This window comes from Protobothrops mucrosquamatus, unplaced genomic scaffold (genome assembly GCF_001527695.2).
Source record: "Protobothrops mucrosquamatus isolate PMUCROS unplaced genomic scaffold, P.Mucros_1.0 scaffold960, whole genome shotgun sequence".
Taxonomy (NCBI): domain Eukaryota; kingdom Metazoa; phylum Chordata; class Lepidosauria; order Squamata; family Viperidae; genus Protobothrops; species Protobothrops mucrosquamatus.
This window is the reverse complement of record NW_015387204.1, coordinates 124,623-137,510: the sequence shown is the minus strand read 5'-3', so window position 1 is coordinate 137,510 and position 12,888 is coordinate 124,623. Positions and strand designations below refer to the sequence as shown.

At 35.4% G+C, this 12,888-nt stretch overlaps 1 protein-coding gene across 1 annotated transcript in view; it reads left to right on the top strand.

Moving 5' to 3' along the window:
- The window catches only part of KCNK5 (potassium two pore domain channel subfamily K member 5), a 30,246-nt gene extending 25,418 nt beyond the window's left edge, over window positions 1-4,828 (top strand). Inside the window, exons 3-5 of the mRNA XM_015819632.1 lie at window positions 953-1,119; window positions 3,032-3,200; window positions 3,879-4,828. Coding sequence (XP_015675118.1) covers window positions 953-1,119; window positions 3,032-3,200; window positions 3,879-4,699 — 1,157 coding nt within the window. The 3' untranslated portion in view covers window positions 4,700-4,828. The remainder of the gene's footprint in view (window positions 1-952; window positions 1,120-3,031; window positions 3,201-3,878) is intronic.
- Window positions 4,829-12,888: the final 8,060 nt, after the last annotated feature.

Here is a 12,888-nt window from a genome sequence, read left to right as displayed (position 1 = left end):
GAGAATATCATGGACAGCCAAGAAAAGAAATCAACCCAGAGTTGTCACTTGAGGCACAAAAGACTAGGATATATTATGAAAAATATATTCTTAGACTTAACTCTTTGGAGAAGGTTGTGATTCCAGGAAAGATGGAAGAAAAGAGGAAAAGAAGACGATCAGCAGCAAAGTGGATAGACTCAGTTGTAGTGGCAAATGGTCACCATTGGAAGACCTGATAGACCATTTTAGGGACATGGGGAAAAAAATCTCTTGTCTATGAGATTGCTAAGAGTCCACACTGACTTGATTACTCATAACCAACCTCTTAATAATAAACAGCCTCTGCCCTGTTTCTCTCTTTTGCTGAGAAATTGTTGAGAGCTGAAACAATGTAATAAAACACAGGGTCCTTTATAATAGGTGATTTCCCTCCAGTTTGATGCACTGTGGAGCAATTAGAGGTTTTCACTGAGAAGCTGATAGTGAGAATTGGACTAGTAATGGAAATCAAATGAGGAAAGTCTATGAAATCCACAGAAGGTAGAGAGAAAAGCAGGAATGCTTCAGTCAGCATCTTTGAAGCTGCAAATTTATTGACTGCTGTCTGAATCACTTTTCATTTAAAAAAAATATCTTCAGAGCCAGAAGCATTTTTTTTTAAGTTCAAGTAATTTACACAATGCAATAATAGAATTCTTTGTTCAGGTCAGTTCTCTTTTATTCCTTATTGTAAATATTCACAAGTGTGTGATGCTGTAGACATTGGCAGTGCTATTAGTCACACATTCTAAATGATCATGTTTTACATGATAGAAGCAAATCCAACATGAGAATATTATGCATAAAACTGTCATCTGTGAATAAGCTCTATAATTTTTTTCAGCACCTAATCATAAAAGACAAATTACACCTTTTATCACGTGTGACTGTCCTGGCATGATTAACTTTTTATCACAATATTATTTTTCAGGTTATGGAAATGTTGCTCCAAAAACTTCAGCTGGGCGACTTTTCTGTATCTTTTATGGACTTTTTGGTGTTCCACTCTGCTTAACATGGATCAGTGCTTTGGGGAAATTTTTTGGTGGTCGTGCCAAGAGGCTGGGCCAGTTCCTGACAAAGAGAGGAGTAACCCTGGTATGGAATTCTGTTTAATTTGCTTCCAGCACATGAAAATTATTGGAATTATATGTAATCCAATTTAAGGAAGGATTCTCTAGCATCTTTAAATCCTAACTAATAGTTAATGTGATTTTTAAAAAATCCATTCTCAAGTTCCACACTTTGCCCCTGGATAAAAATGCTAAAAAAAACCCCCAAAAAAACATAATTTCTATTAAAGGCATAATTCTTTATAATTTTGGATTTTTTGCCCAGAACTGCCACTAAGTTTTCTGTATTAACTGTTTTATAGCAAGGAATTTGATGAGTGGAACACTATCATCTCTAATGTAAGAATGCAGAATACTATCTAAAACAAATCTGCTTAAATTGTACGTGTCATTTTCTTGCTCCTGTATTAAAACTATGTGATTTCATAGGATTTTCACTTTTCCTTTCTTTTAAATTCCCTAGATTTGAGAATTCTGCTTTCTCAACTAGACAGATGTTCTGCCCATCTTATGCAACCTCTGCATTTTGCTATGTCAGTTATTTGTTTCCTGTTCCTTGGTGCTGTTTATAGCTTCCTTGACTAATAAGAAAGCTGAATGTAAACCAGAATAAGCTAACAATTTAGATTTTAGTGCAACATTCACCCAGTCAGTATCATAATGCCCTGATGTAAATCGATGTTGCAGCTGCATCTGGTATATTATGTCTGGCTCTGGTCACCAGACTTCAAAAAGGATATAGTATAGTCAGAGAAAGTTAAGATCAACTGAAATGATCAAGGGGCCATAGCTGCTTCTCTATGAGGCTTTTTCATTTAGAAAGGAAATGAATAAGAGGTGACATAACTGAGGTGCACAAAATTTTGAATGGTGTTAATAAAGAGAACAAGATACTATGTTCCCTTTGCCAAAATATAGGAACTAGAGTTCTTATATTTTCGCAAAGGGAACATAGTTTCTTGTTGTCTCCTTTATTCGCACCATTCAAAATTTTGTGCACCTCAATTATGTTACCTCTCATTCATTTCTTCATTCACCCAGTGAAATTGAATCAGGGCAGACAAAAGGGTTTGTTTTTTAAACATAACACTTTATCCTTCTTTGGAATTTGGGATGATATGATGACTACCAGCTTGGCTACTTAAAAAAAAAATGCTGGACCAATTCATAAAAATCATGAGAATCAGAGACTTTGCATCTGAAGGCCATCTCCTGGAAACCAGCAGTCTCCTTGTGCAATTGAGTGGCCATAGTGAGAATACACTGCTGAACTAGATTTGACAGAGGTCCATTCCAGCAGGGCAATGCTAATGTTCTAGGCCTGAATATTGTTTTAACAGATCATATTTTATATGGTTATAGTCTTGGAAAATGCATCTGGTATGTCATTTTTTCAGTTATGAAATGTGTTACAGAGCCTCTATAGCAGGGGTGTCAAACTGCCAGCCCGCGGGCCGGATGCGTCACGCGGAAGCTGCGCCCACCCCATTGCCAGCAATGGCAAAGCAGTCCTGATACGTTGCGCGACGTCACGTCACGTCGCGAGTTTGACATGTCTGCTCTATAGGGAAATTAGAAATTATAAAAGTGTTCTGAAAAGGACATTTTTCAAGGAATTTCTACAGTTTATTATTATAGTTGGTGGAGTAGGAGAACACTTCATCAAGCAAAAATGACATGTTATTTATCTACCATATAGGACTTCGTGCACACACATGAAACAGGAAGTAAAGTAGAAATTTTCAACCTTGTTTCCATCTGCACAAAATAGCCAAAAATAATAGCAACTTCCTATAGCTTACAGTTAGTTATTCTGTTGTTGCTGTAAGATAGTATATCAAAAAATATGACAAGATGGACTTTCTAAATATGGGCAAAAATCTACTAAATGTAGATTGCACTGTATGATTGATCCTTCTTCCTTCCATTTATTACAGAGAAAGGCACAAATTACTTGCACAGCTATCTTCATCATTTGGGGCATTCTAGTCCACTTAGTTCTTCCTCCCTTGGTTTTTATGGTGACTGAAGAATGGGATTACATTGAAGGCCTCTACTTCTCATTCATCACCATCACCACAATAGGATTTGGAGACTATGTTGCTGGTCAGTAATAAACCTGTCATTTGAATAGCTTCTAATGTGCATATTTTGTGAATATGTCTTTAAAGATTTTAAAACATGCAAATAGAAATGAGCAGTACTACAAGTAATTACAATTAAGATTAAATAATATGTTGGCCTCTGTGCTATGCAGAGACTCAAGACAAAAAAGAGGGAAGGATAAGATGAAAAAAAATTATCTCAGAGAACAACCATGAAACTGTGTGTATTTGCTGTTCTGCTTCCTCTAAGACAGATGATATCTACAATGCTTTCATTGTCTAAACTTATGAGTAGCCTGACAAATAAATAAGCCTAGATTGTAGAATGTTATTTAATATTTGTGTGTGTTTGATGTTGAAATAATCATCAGTTAGAAGTAATTCTGACTGTATAATCATTTAGTTAACAAACTTTGAATGTTTTTCTTTGTAATTTTCAGAGTAGACTGCTATCAGCTTAGTATCTGAGCCTCATTTGATTACTGAGGTCACAGAAAGGGGATAAGCTAGACTTCTAGAGATTTGCTGAAACTTCCTGTAAATGTGCCATAAGCACAACTTATCCGTGAAAATGTTGAGTTTTTAGTAATGATAACAAATTTCTGGATCAATGGAACACCTACAGATGTACAGTAGCTGAATTTATATTTCTTGCACTGTCTTTTTTTTCTCTTTTTAGGTGTGAATCCAAACATGAACTATCACTCCCTCTATAGATACTTTGTGGAGGTGTGGATCTACCTAGGCCTTGCTTGGCTTTCACTGTTTGTCAATTGGAAGGTCAGCATGTTTGTAGAAGTTCACAAAGCAATCAAGAAACGAAGGAAAAAAAGAAAAGAATCCTTTGAAAATCACTCTCCCACCAAAAAAGCTCTTCAGATGTCTAACACAAAAGATATCAACATATTCAGTTTCCTTTCCAAAAAGGAAGACAGTTACAATGATCTCATTAAGCAGATTGGAAAGAAGGCTTTGAAAACAAGCAGTGACAAAATTCTCAACTCAGAGCAAACCAAGCCAACCTTACAACATACCAATAAAGATCTCAAAGTGATGTACACAAAGAACAATATGTTTGACTATGACAAGGTTTCTCTTGGACTGCAGAACTATCACGTGATGAGGCATTTGACTGACAAGCGTCTTGGGGATAGCCCGGTTGAGGGCAACGTGTTTGTAAATCAGCTGGACCGGATCAGTGAAGAAGAAGGGGAAGCATGGGATTCGCGGGATTATCGACCTTTGATTTTTGAAAATGCCAACATAACATTTGTAAATGAGAATGAGGATGAAGAGGACGACCTTTCAGATGATGAAGAAACTTCAAAGTCTTCAGTGGATGACAATCTTGCACAGGAGCCTCAAACCCCAGAGAAACTGGTGAAATTTTCATCCTCTGATGAATCTACTTTTACCGGTAATGAGATGGAGATATCAGTGCCTTATGAACAGCTTATGAATGAGTATAACACAGCAAATACTGCCAATGCTGCAACGTGAGAAAGGTGGGAGGGAGTTTCTTGAAATCATATGATGCAAATTTTTAATAGATACAGTAATGATCTGAATCAACAACCATAAGTGAAGAAGAAGGAATATCCTATGAGATATTTTCCGCTACTGTCTTCTATTAGCTGACTGAAAACGCGTGTTGCCTGGATCTTGTCTATTGGTGAATTTTACTCACCATGAAATAATTGTTCTAAAACCTTGAAGGTTCTCTAGGGATTTGATGGTTCTTGATTTAAGAGAGGAAAAGCCTAAACTTATTGGGCCTGCCCGTTCTTTCTTTCTTTCTTTCTTTCTTTCTTTCTTTCTTTCTTTCTTTCTTTCTTTCTTTCTTTCTTTCTTTCTTTCTTTCTTTTTCTTTCTTTCTTTTTCTTCCTTTTTCTTTCTTTTTTTCTTTCTTTCTCTCTCTCTCTCTCTGTCTCTCTCTCTCTCTTTCTTTCTTTCTTTCTTTCGAGTAAAGTTCTTAAGATTGCAGTCAGACTGGGTTTGGGTTGATTGCAGGCCATGATTGCATTGGATTACTGCACTAACTCTTCAGCTCTGAAGAAACTGAATACAAATCATGCCACGGTTCAGAGGAGAAATTATTGATAGATTTATCATAATCACAAAACTCTCTTCATTCTCCTTTAAGGAATGCTTGAACTGGAAGAGCAAAGTATTCTGAAGGCCAGAGTTGAGATACATGGGTGGCTTGACTAATGTCTGTCTAAGTTAATATAGCTCTGTTGAATTATGAGCTGAAGTTCATTAACAAAAATACTAACTTGAAACACAGGATCAATCTACTGGAAGTATGGATCTTGTATGGACAAGAAGCTGAATATTTCCAAATGTTCTCAGTGTTTATGAAAAACACATATAACTGATTGAAATAAGTAAAACAGAATGGTGCAAGAAGATACATAAGAGGACATTTAAAAATGAAGAAAAGCACAGTGACAAACTTCTCTTTTGCATCAGAAGTGCTCTTTCACCATCCATACTCTATACTTGAATGAACTTCATTTATAGGTCTAAGTGAAGTTTAAAGGAACTCTGCTTTTGAATCAGTGTATTTTATTGAATAGGTTGAATAGCTGAAGTTCCATTTGAAGGATTTAATAACTATTTTCTTCTTTGTTCTGTCAGTGGCTCCATTTCTATAAAGTTTTCCACTCCATCCAGTACTTTTGAGTTGGTAATATTGTGTTATGAGCTGAAATACCACTGTAGTATTTCAGCTGGCTTTCTAAATAAGGTATTAGCTTATTTTTAATGAACTCCCTTAACACAAAAGAAGTAATATGAGAAGTATTACAGAAGTAACAAAATGTAATTGTCACATCAAAATTTATCTTTTTATATTGCTATGAAACTGTCACAATGATTGGGATTATTTTTAAAGTAGAAAACTGCCTCTGATTTGTAACTTTCTACTGAAAAACAATTCTCAATAATATTCTAGCAGTATAAGTACTGGAGCTACTTGTATGATTTACACTCCAGTGTAAATCTTTTATGTTATAGTTTGGTGGCTTCAGTCTGGAAATGGAATGAAAATTATGGCGACTGAAAACGTGGGGAGAGGATTTCGGAATTGAAAATGGTAATAAGGCCAAGTGGAATTTTGCGGTACTAATTGTGAATAATAACATTCAAATCCACTCAATTGCTGTAATTTTGACTATGTTGTGAGAGTGGATGTATTCTATTATCTTTAGAAACATGTCTCTAACTAGATGAACACTCCTGTTAGCAAACTCTTCTTGAAAAGACAGTTTTAAAATATTTGCTGAAAAAAAGTCCATTCCTGTTTTGGATTGTATACAGTTTGTGCAGAAATGTTTGTAGAAACTTGATTACTAAGAAACCCAACAGTTGTATTTTCACACAGTTATTTCATTGAAGGTTCCAGTGTTACCCTTTGGAGGCTATTCTTGTTACTCACTAAAACATGGTAGCTATTTTGACTAGATGGTTCCTTGAAAGACAAGGTTGATTTTTATTGCTATACAGTAAACCATCTTTATCATCAAACAACTCAAAGACCCAGAGATGCTGCCTTAAATTTACATTTCTAATTGAGCGGTTCTTAGTAATGAGTACCACTTGTGTCATGTGTAAGTGACAAAACTATATATGGAGATCCTGAAAGTAACTTTTTTAAGCTGATGTATTCTGGGATATATTTCATAAATGAGTGGCTAAAAGTTTGCCTCTGCACTAAAGAAGCACACAGTAGTGTGTAAAATGAATGTTATTAAAGTTTTACAACATTTTAAATACAGTACAGGAACAGAAAGGTGAGAATGCACAATATGTGTATGTTGCTGCTTTTAGGGTGACTGTTGTGTTGGATTGTTTAGGTGCTGGATTGCACAGGTAGACAGATGTGAAATGATACAAGTTTGAAACAGCTTGCATCTAGAAATAAGGTCCTTTCTAAAATTCAAGCTTGGTGCTGCTCTTCAGGTTTGATGCACAGGGTATTAACACCTTCCTTTAAAAGTGCCCCATAAATCTAGGGATTTGTCTAGCTGTCAAATAAGCATCATGTTTTTAAATTTGAAATCAAGATAAACGTGATAGCTAGACTTTGATTTGCTATTTGGGGGAAGATCTCATTAGTGGAGATTTATTCCAAGTGCTTGGACCATTGACAAGAGCCTTAATTCTTAATAATTCCATTTTGTGCCTTGCTACAGGTGAAAGGACAAAATGTACTTACTCACTGTGACTAGCAAAAAAGATGTATGAAATGTTTTATTAGCTGCATAATGTCTTCAATTGCCCTTTATCTGAGTACAGTTTTCCAGCAGGCATTACATGGTGGTAACTTGGCCCTCCCTATTAGAGAATTGATCTTCCTTACTGATAGGAAATATTGTCTTCCATGTTTTAAGAGAAGCTAGATTTTTTGTTCTGAGTCTTTATTTATGGCCTTGGACAAATAAATTGAAGATGATGACAAAGGAGACAATTTTTGTACTGACTGTGGAATTGGATGAAGTAACTATTAAAAAAACCCCATTCATTCAGAAAGGAGGTACAATAGTAGTTGGAGTATCTTTGATTCTCTGGCTCCTTGACTACATTTTGGAAAGAATTTGCATAAAATGAAATACTCTGGAATGTAAGATTTACAAACCACTACTGCTTTTTTTATTGAAGAGGGAGGAGTGTACAGTTTAACAGAGCTAACTAGATTAGCTTTGGGCTCATGTTATGTAGCTGTTTACAGAAGACATTTTAAAAAAATTGTTGCTAGCTATCAAAAGCACCAGAGCATCAATGGTATTCATACGTTTCAATACAAGAGGGAGGGGCTTTCCCTATTTATCTCTATAAACTGTTGATCATGAAGCCTTAATACTGCTTTCTCTGTTTTTCCCTATAACCAATATTGTGAATTGGGTCAGAAAAACCTAGAACCTAGCTAGGTAAACTTCACTGTGTTGTTGTTGGAAACTAAAATTGTTTCAGAAGTTGAAGCAATGAGATGAGTTCTTCATATTACTCAGTAGAATTTTCCCATAACCACAATTAATTAAACCTGGTAGTATTTCCTGGGGTTGTTTCCAATAATTACCGTATATGGCAAAATGATAAAGAATGGAAACTATTCTTACTATTGATTTCCAAGTATATTTAATACAAAACTGATTCACAGTTTCCGTAACAGGTTTATGTAAAGCACGTACTACTCATACTTACTTTAAAATGTGCCGTTGAAAGAACAGAGTATAGTACTCTGTTAAGCAAGAGTGAAACATTTTGAAAAAGGTTCTCTTTCTTTGCAGATACGATTAACTCCATTGCTGGCAATGGATATATCAAAACATAACAAAATCACATCCCATTCTTCTTATTGTTTTCTATCCCTAAATGTGGCCTGGTTTATCTCTTTCATTTATAGGATGTTACCCTTTGCATCTTGTTTTAATTGGAAATAAAAAACAATTCATAAAAATTCCTATTGAGACATAAATTTTGCCTACCAGTTTGACCTATCTTTATTTTTTACATCTTCTGTGTTGCACTGAACTCCTAGAATTAAGGCATCACTGTTTCAAATAGTTCACAAATTCTGTATAGTCTTGAACTCATCTCTATCACTCCCATCATATAAAGAGACACAAGGTTTTTTTTTATCTGTTCTTTTTGCTACTTTGTCACTGGAATCACTGTATGTAAATACTAGACTTTATAAAATGTAATTTATTTTAACATTTTTTCAATAAAAATGAAGATTTTTTTTAAAAAAAATACCCAATGTCTTCATTCTTTAAGGGACTAGATGAGAAATGAACTGTAATGGCTTTCTTCCATTTAATTAATATTTTGTTGAAAGTTAGCATTGACATTGAACATTCATAAAATACATGTTTAAAATGTACTTTGTAATTATATGGTATAAAATGTACACCATATAATTGGACAGAAGTCCATTTTGTCATAAATAACATAATTAAATGGCTGTTTGAAGGGGGCATGCTCTATATTTGTGATAAAGTTTGGGATTTTCACTATAGTATTGGCTAACATAACCATTATCACTTAGTCCTCACCTACTCACTACAATTGGAACCAGCAATTCCATCACTAAGCAGCACAAACTGAAATGTGCCCTGACTATGATTGACTTATGATGTCAGTTCTGCTTCTGGTTTTTAGGTGTGATGTCACAAGTGATCAGCACTTGTGACTTCTTGCCAGCTTCCTAATGCTGGTTGGAAGCTGGCTGTGAAGGTCACAAATGGTGGTCACATGACCATGAGACACTGCCACTGTAAATGCACATTATTTGCCAAATGCCTGAATTGTGAATACATGATCATAGGGATACTGTGTCAGCCTCAACTTCATAGACCAGTTGTAAGTCTCCTTTTTAGTGCCATCATAACTTCAGTTGTTGAATGGTTGGTAAGCAACAACTCCCAATATCTCAAAGCAGGAAAATATTACTAAAATGCATTGACTAACCACTGCTTGCAAAGCATGTTATTTACAGCTCACCTTTCCTCCAGGAACTCAAAGCCAGTATACATAGAATCATCTCCATTTTTTTCTCCTCAACAACCCTATGAGGTATATTGAGCTGAGAAAGACTAACTGATCCAAAGTCAACTTCCATGGCAGTGGGTGTCTCTGATTCTAGTCCAGCATCATAACCATCATACCACACTGATGTCTTGGATGTCTGCTCCAAATGGATCTCCTTTCAAAATTAAGTGTCCTTTGTTAGAGCCTCACTTTGTACAAGGCTCATTCCCATGAATTCTAATGACTCTTTCTTTTAATCCTTCCCAGTACTTATATTTGTTCTGGCATGCATGTGTCCTGCTACATGATCCTAACTATATTGCATGTTCCCATATACAAAATCTTTGCAATAGCACATTTCAAGAAAGGGGGACATACTTAGAAATGCAGGAGAGAGCTGTAATTCGTCAGAGAGAAAATTCTGAATAAGAGTGTCTGGAAAGGACATTAATTCATACACTTTTCTTCACAAATGTCTGTTGGCTGAAGCAAAGATGCCAAATCTGGCCCGCTACCGGTTTTTGTACATCCATTGAGCTACAAATCGATGGGCAGGAAGCAGGAGATTGACAGGCCTGAATCTCAGCCAAGCTTTCAGAATGAAGGATATAGTCAAGGAGCTGGGTGGCAATGATTATCAATTCTGGGGAGCTCATAGCAGTAATAGAATTACAAACTGTAAAAATAAAATCATAAAATAAAGTATCATAAGCACAATTTTATGCATGAAAGTAACTTGCAAGGAGTGAGAATTTGGAAGATGGCCCTTATTTGAGATTCAATTTTCTTAGAAAGAGGTCATTGGATTAGTATTAATTTATTTGCATATGCACATGCAGATGCCAAAGGTGAGGGATGATGGGAAGCGCTGCCAGATACTTTGTGGAAATGTGGATGTGTATCTTTTTCCATCAGGCAACTCTTAGGACATAGCTGGGCTGGCTCCAACCAGACCACATTCTTTTACAGGGCGGGGTTTCCATTAGAAACCTACATCTTGAAGTCAGAAATCTTGAGCTCCTTCCATCATAAAGGGTGAATCAGGCCAATCTCAAATCTACAGTATGTGCCATCAAATGACTATTATTATTTTTCAGGCAGAGAAAGTAAAAAACTTCACAAATTAAATCTACCATTTTTGAAAGTATAGGTGACACATAGAAGAGGACTAAACATATTTGGGCCAATTAAAATTCTTAAATGGTATAAGCAGGAGTCACCAACCCCTGGGCTGTGGCCCACTAGTGGGCCATGAGCTGTTTGTAACTGGGCTGTGGAAATGGCAGGCGAGTATGCATGGATGTGTGCGCATGCACATCCTCACTTGCGCAAGCAGCAGGTGAGTGTGTGCATGCACACTCCATTTGTGTGAGCACAAATGGAGCTGCGCACACATGCTTGCAGGCTGCTCACACAAACCATCCATTCTCTCCCCTCCCTACCCATCTGCAAAACCAGAAAGATTGGAGAACCCTAGTGTAAAGGTTGAAAAATTTGGAGAGGGATTGCTACATCATTGTGTAGTAATTTTATAGAATATATACTTTCAGACTCTGCAAAGCCCTTGCTACATTTTGTTGCTAATTTCCAGTTATGCAGCACTAAATATTTGCAGACAAATGCCTAAAGAACTACATTCAGAGAATTCATAGATTGTGTTATCAGTGTATAGTAAGTTTGAAAATATGCATGGCCTTAGTATGTATCTTAAAAATATTTCAGAGTAATTATGGATCTTTATAATTGTCTGTTGATTGTATCTTCTTAAGAAGTAAAAACATCTTAGGTTTATGGCTTTTATCTCCTTGTAATCAGTTTCTGGGAGTATTTGGAAACAATGTTCTCTAATGATTGTTAACATTGATTACAGTTTAAAGGAGCTATGTTTGTCTTGTTTTTCAAGATTGGCAATGTGACCTACATAAATGACAACCTGGGCTGTATCGGTATACCAGATGGATTGTCAGATTAAGATTAAAGAAATCTGAATACAGACCACCCATTGGCCATAAAAAAAATCCTGAATTATTTTGTATCAATCATTAGTGAGAACCACACAGTATATCCATTATAATAAATACAAGCTATAATAAATAAAGTTGAATTTTGTTTTTGACATCACACAATATATAGAGCCAGTCATGATTTACAAGCTACTGTGTTGATTGAAACTAACCAGATGTGGGTTACCCAACAAGCTATTGCTTATTGAAAACTGTGTCTGTTTAACCTGTTTAGGATTACTATGATGAAGGGGTGGAGAATAGATTGATATATACTCCTTTGGGTTCCATAGATGACATGAGGTAAGCATGTAGGAACTGTTGATAAATATATGAAGAATACTAAACTTACGGTAACTTTTGGTCCTCTGAATTTAATTTGATCATCTTCAGTAGAGAATTAAAGGACTGAATTGAAAAACAAACATATAATGATGGATGAATGGGGAAAACCAAGAAAGTTGTGGTTGGATAGAGGTAATGAAATCTTATAAAATACATAGGTAAGAAATTCAAAGATCAAAAGAGAATATACAAGGAAATGTATGGACATGAAAGAAGCAAGGATGTTTTGCAAGGATAAAAGTTATGGGAAAATAGAACTAACTTCTTTATTTAACTACTTTTCCTTTTTTTCTTATTGCATGCCTTTAATTTCTTTTAGTTACTTACACCTTTTCTTTCTCCTATCTGTTTTATCATACTTTTTGCATTTTACATAACATTGATTACTGTGAAAGACAATAATGTGACAGATGCATATCATGTGAAAAATTATATAGAATGATTTTTTTGCTTTTCAAGATTCTATTCTGCTTAGTCCTTACATTAATTCAGACTCTACCTTGACTTATTACTTTTGCTCCATTTTCCATTTTAGAAAATAAATAATTTGACAAAATGATAAATGTAGGCTTAACAATATAGGTTTCCCCCTCCCAAAAAATGAGCTCATAAATGAAGCAATTATAGACATATATTACATTTAGATTTGACATTTAGCCAAACTCCCTCTTCTAATTCATATGCTCAGCAACTTATTAACTTATTCATACTCTTATCAACTTATTTCTGATTGTGGAGATTGTAATGCTGCACTATTGTAGTTGTGCTGACATTATTCATTTTGTGAAGGGTTGGTTTATTTAACAA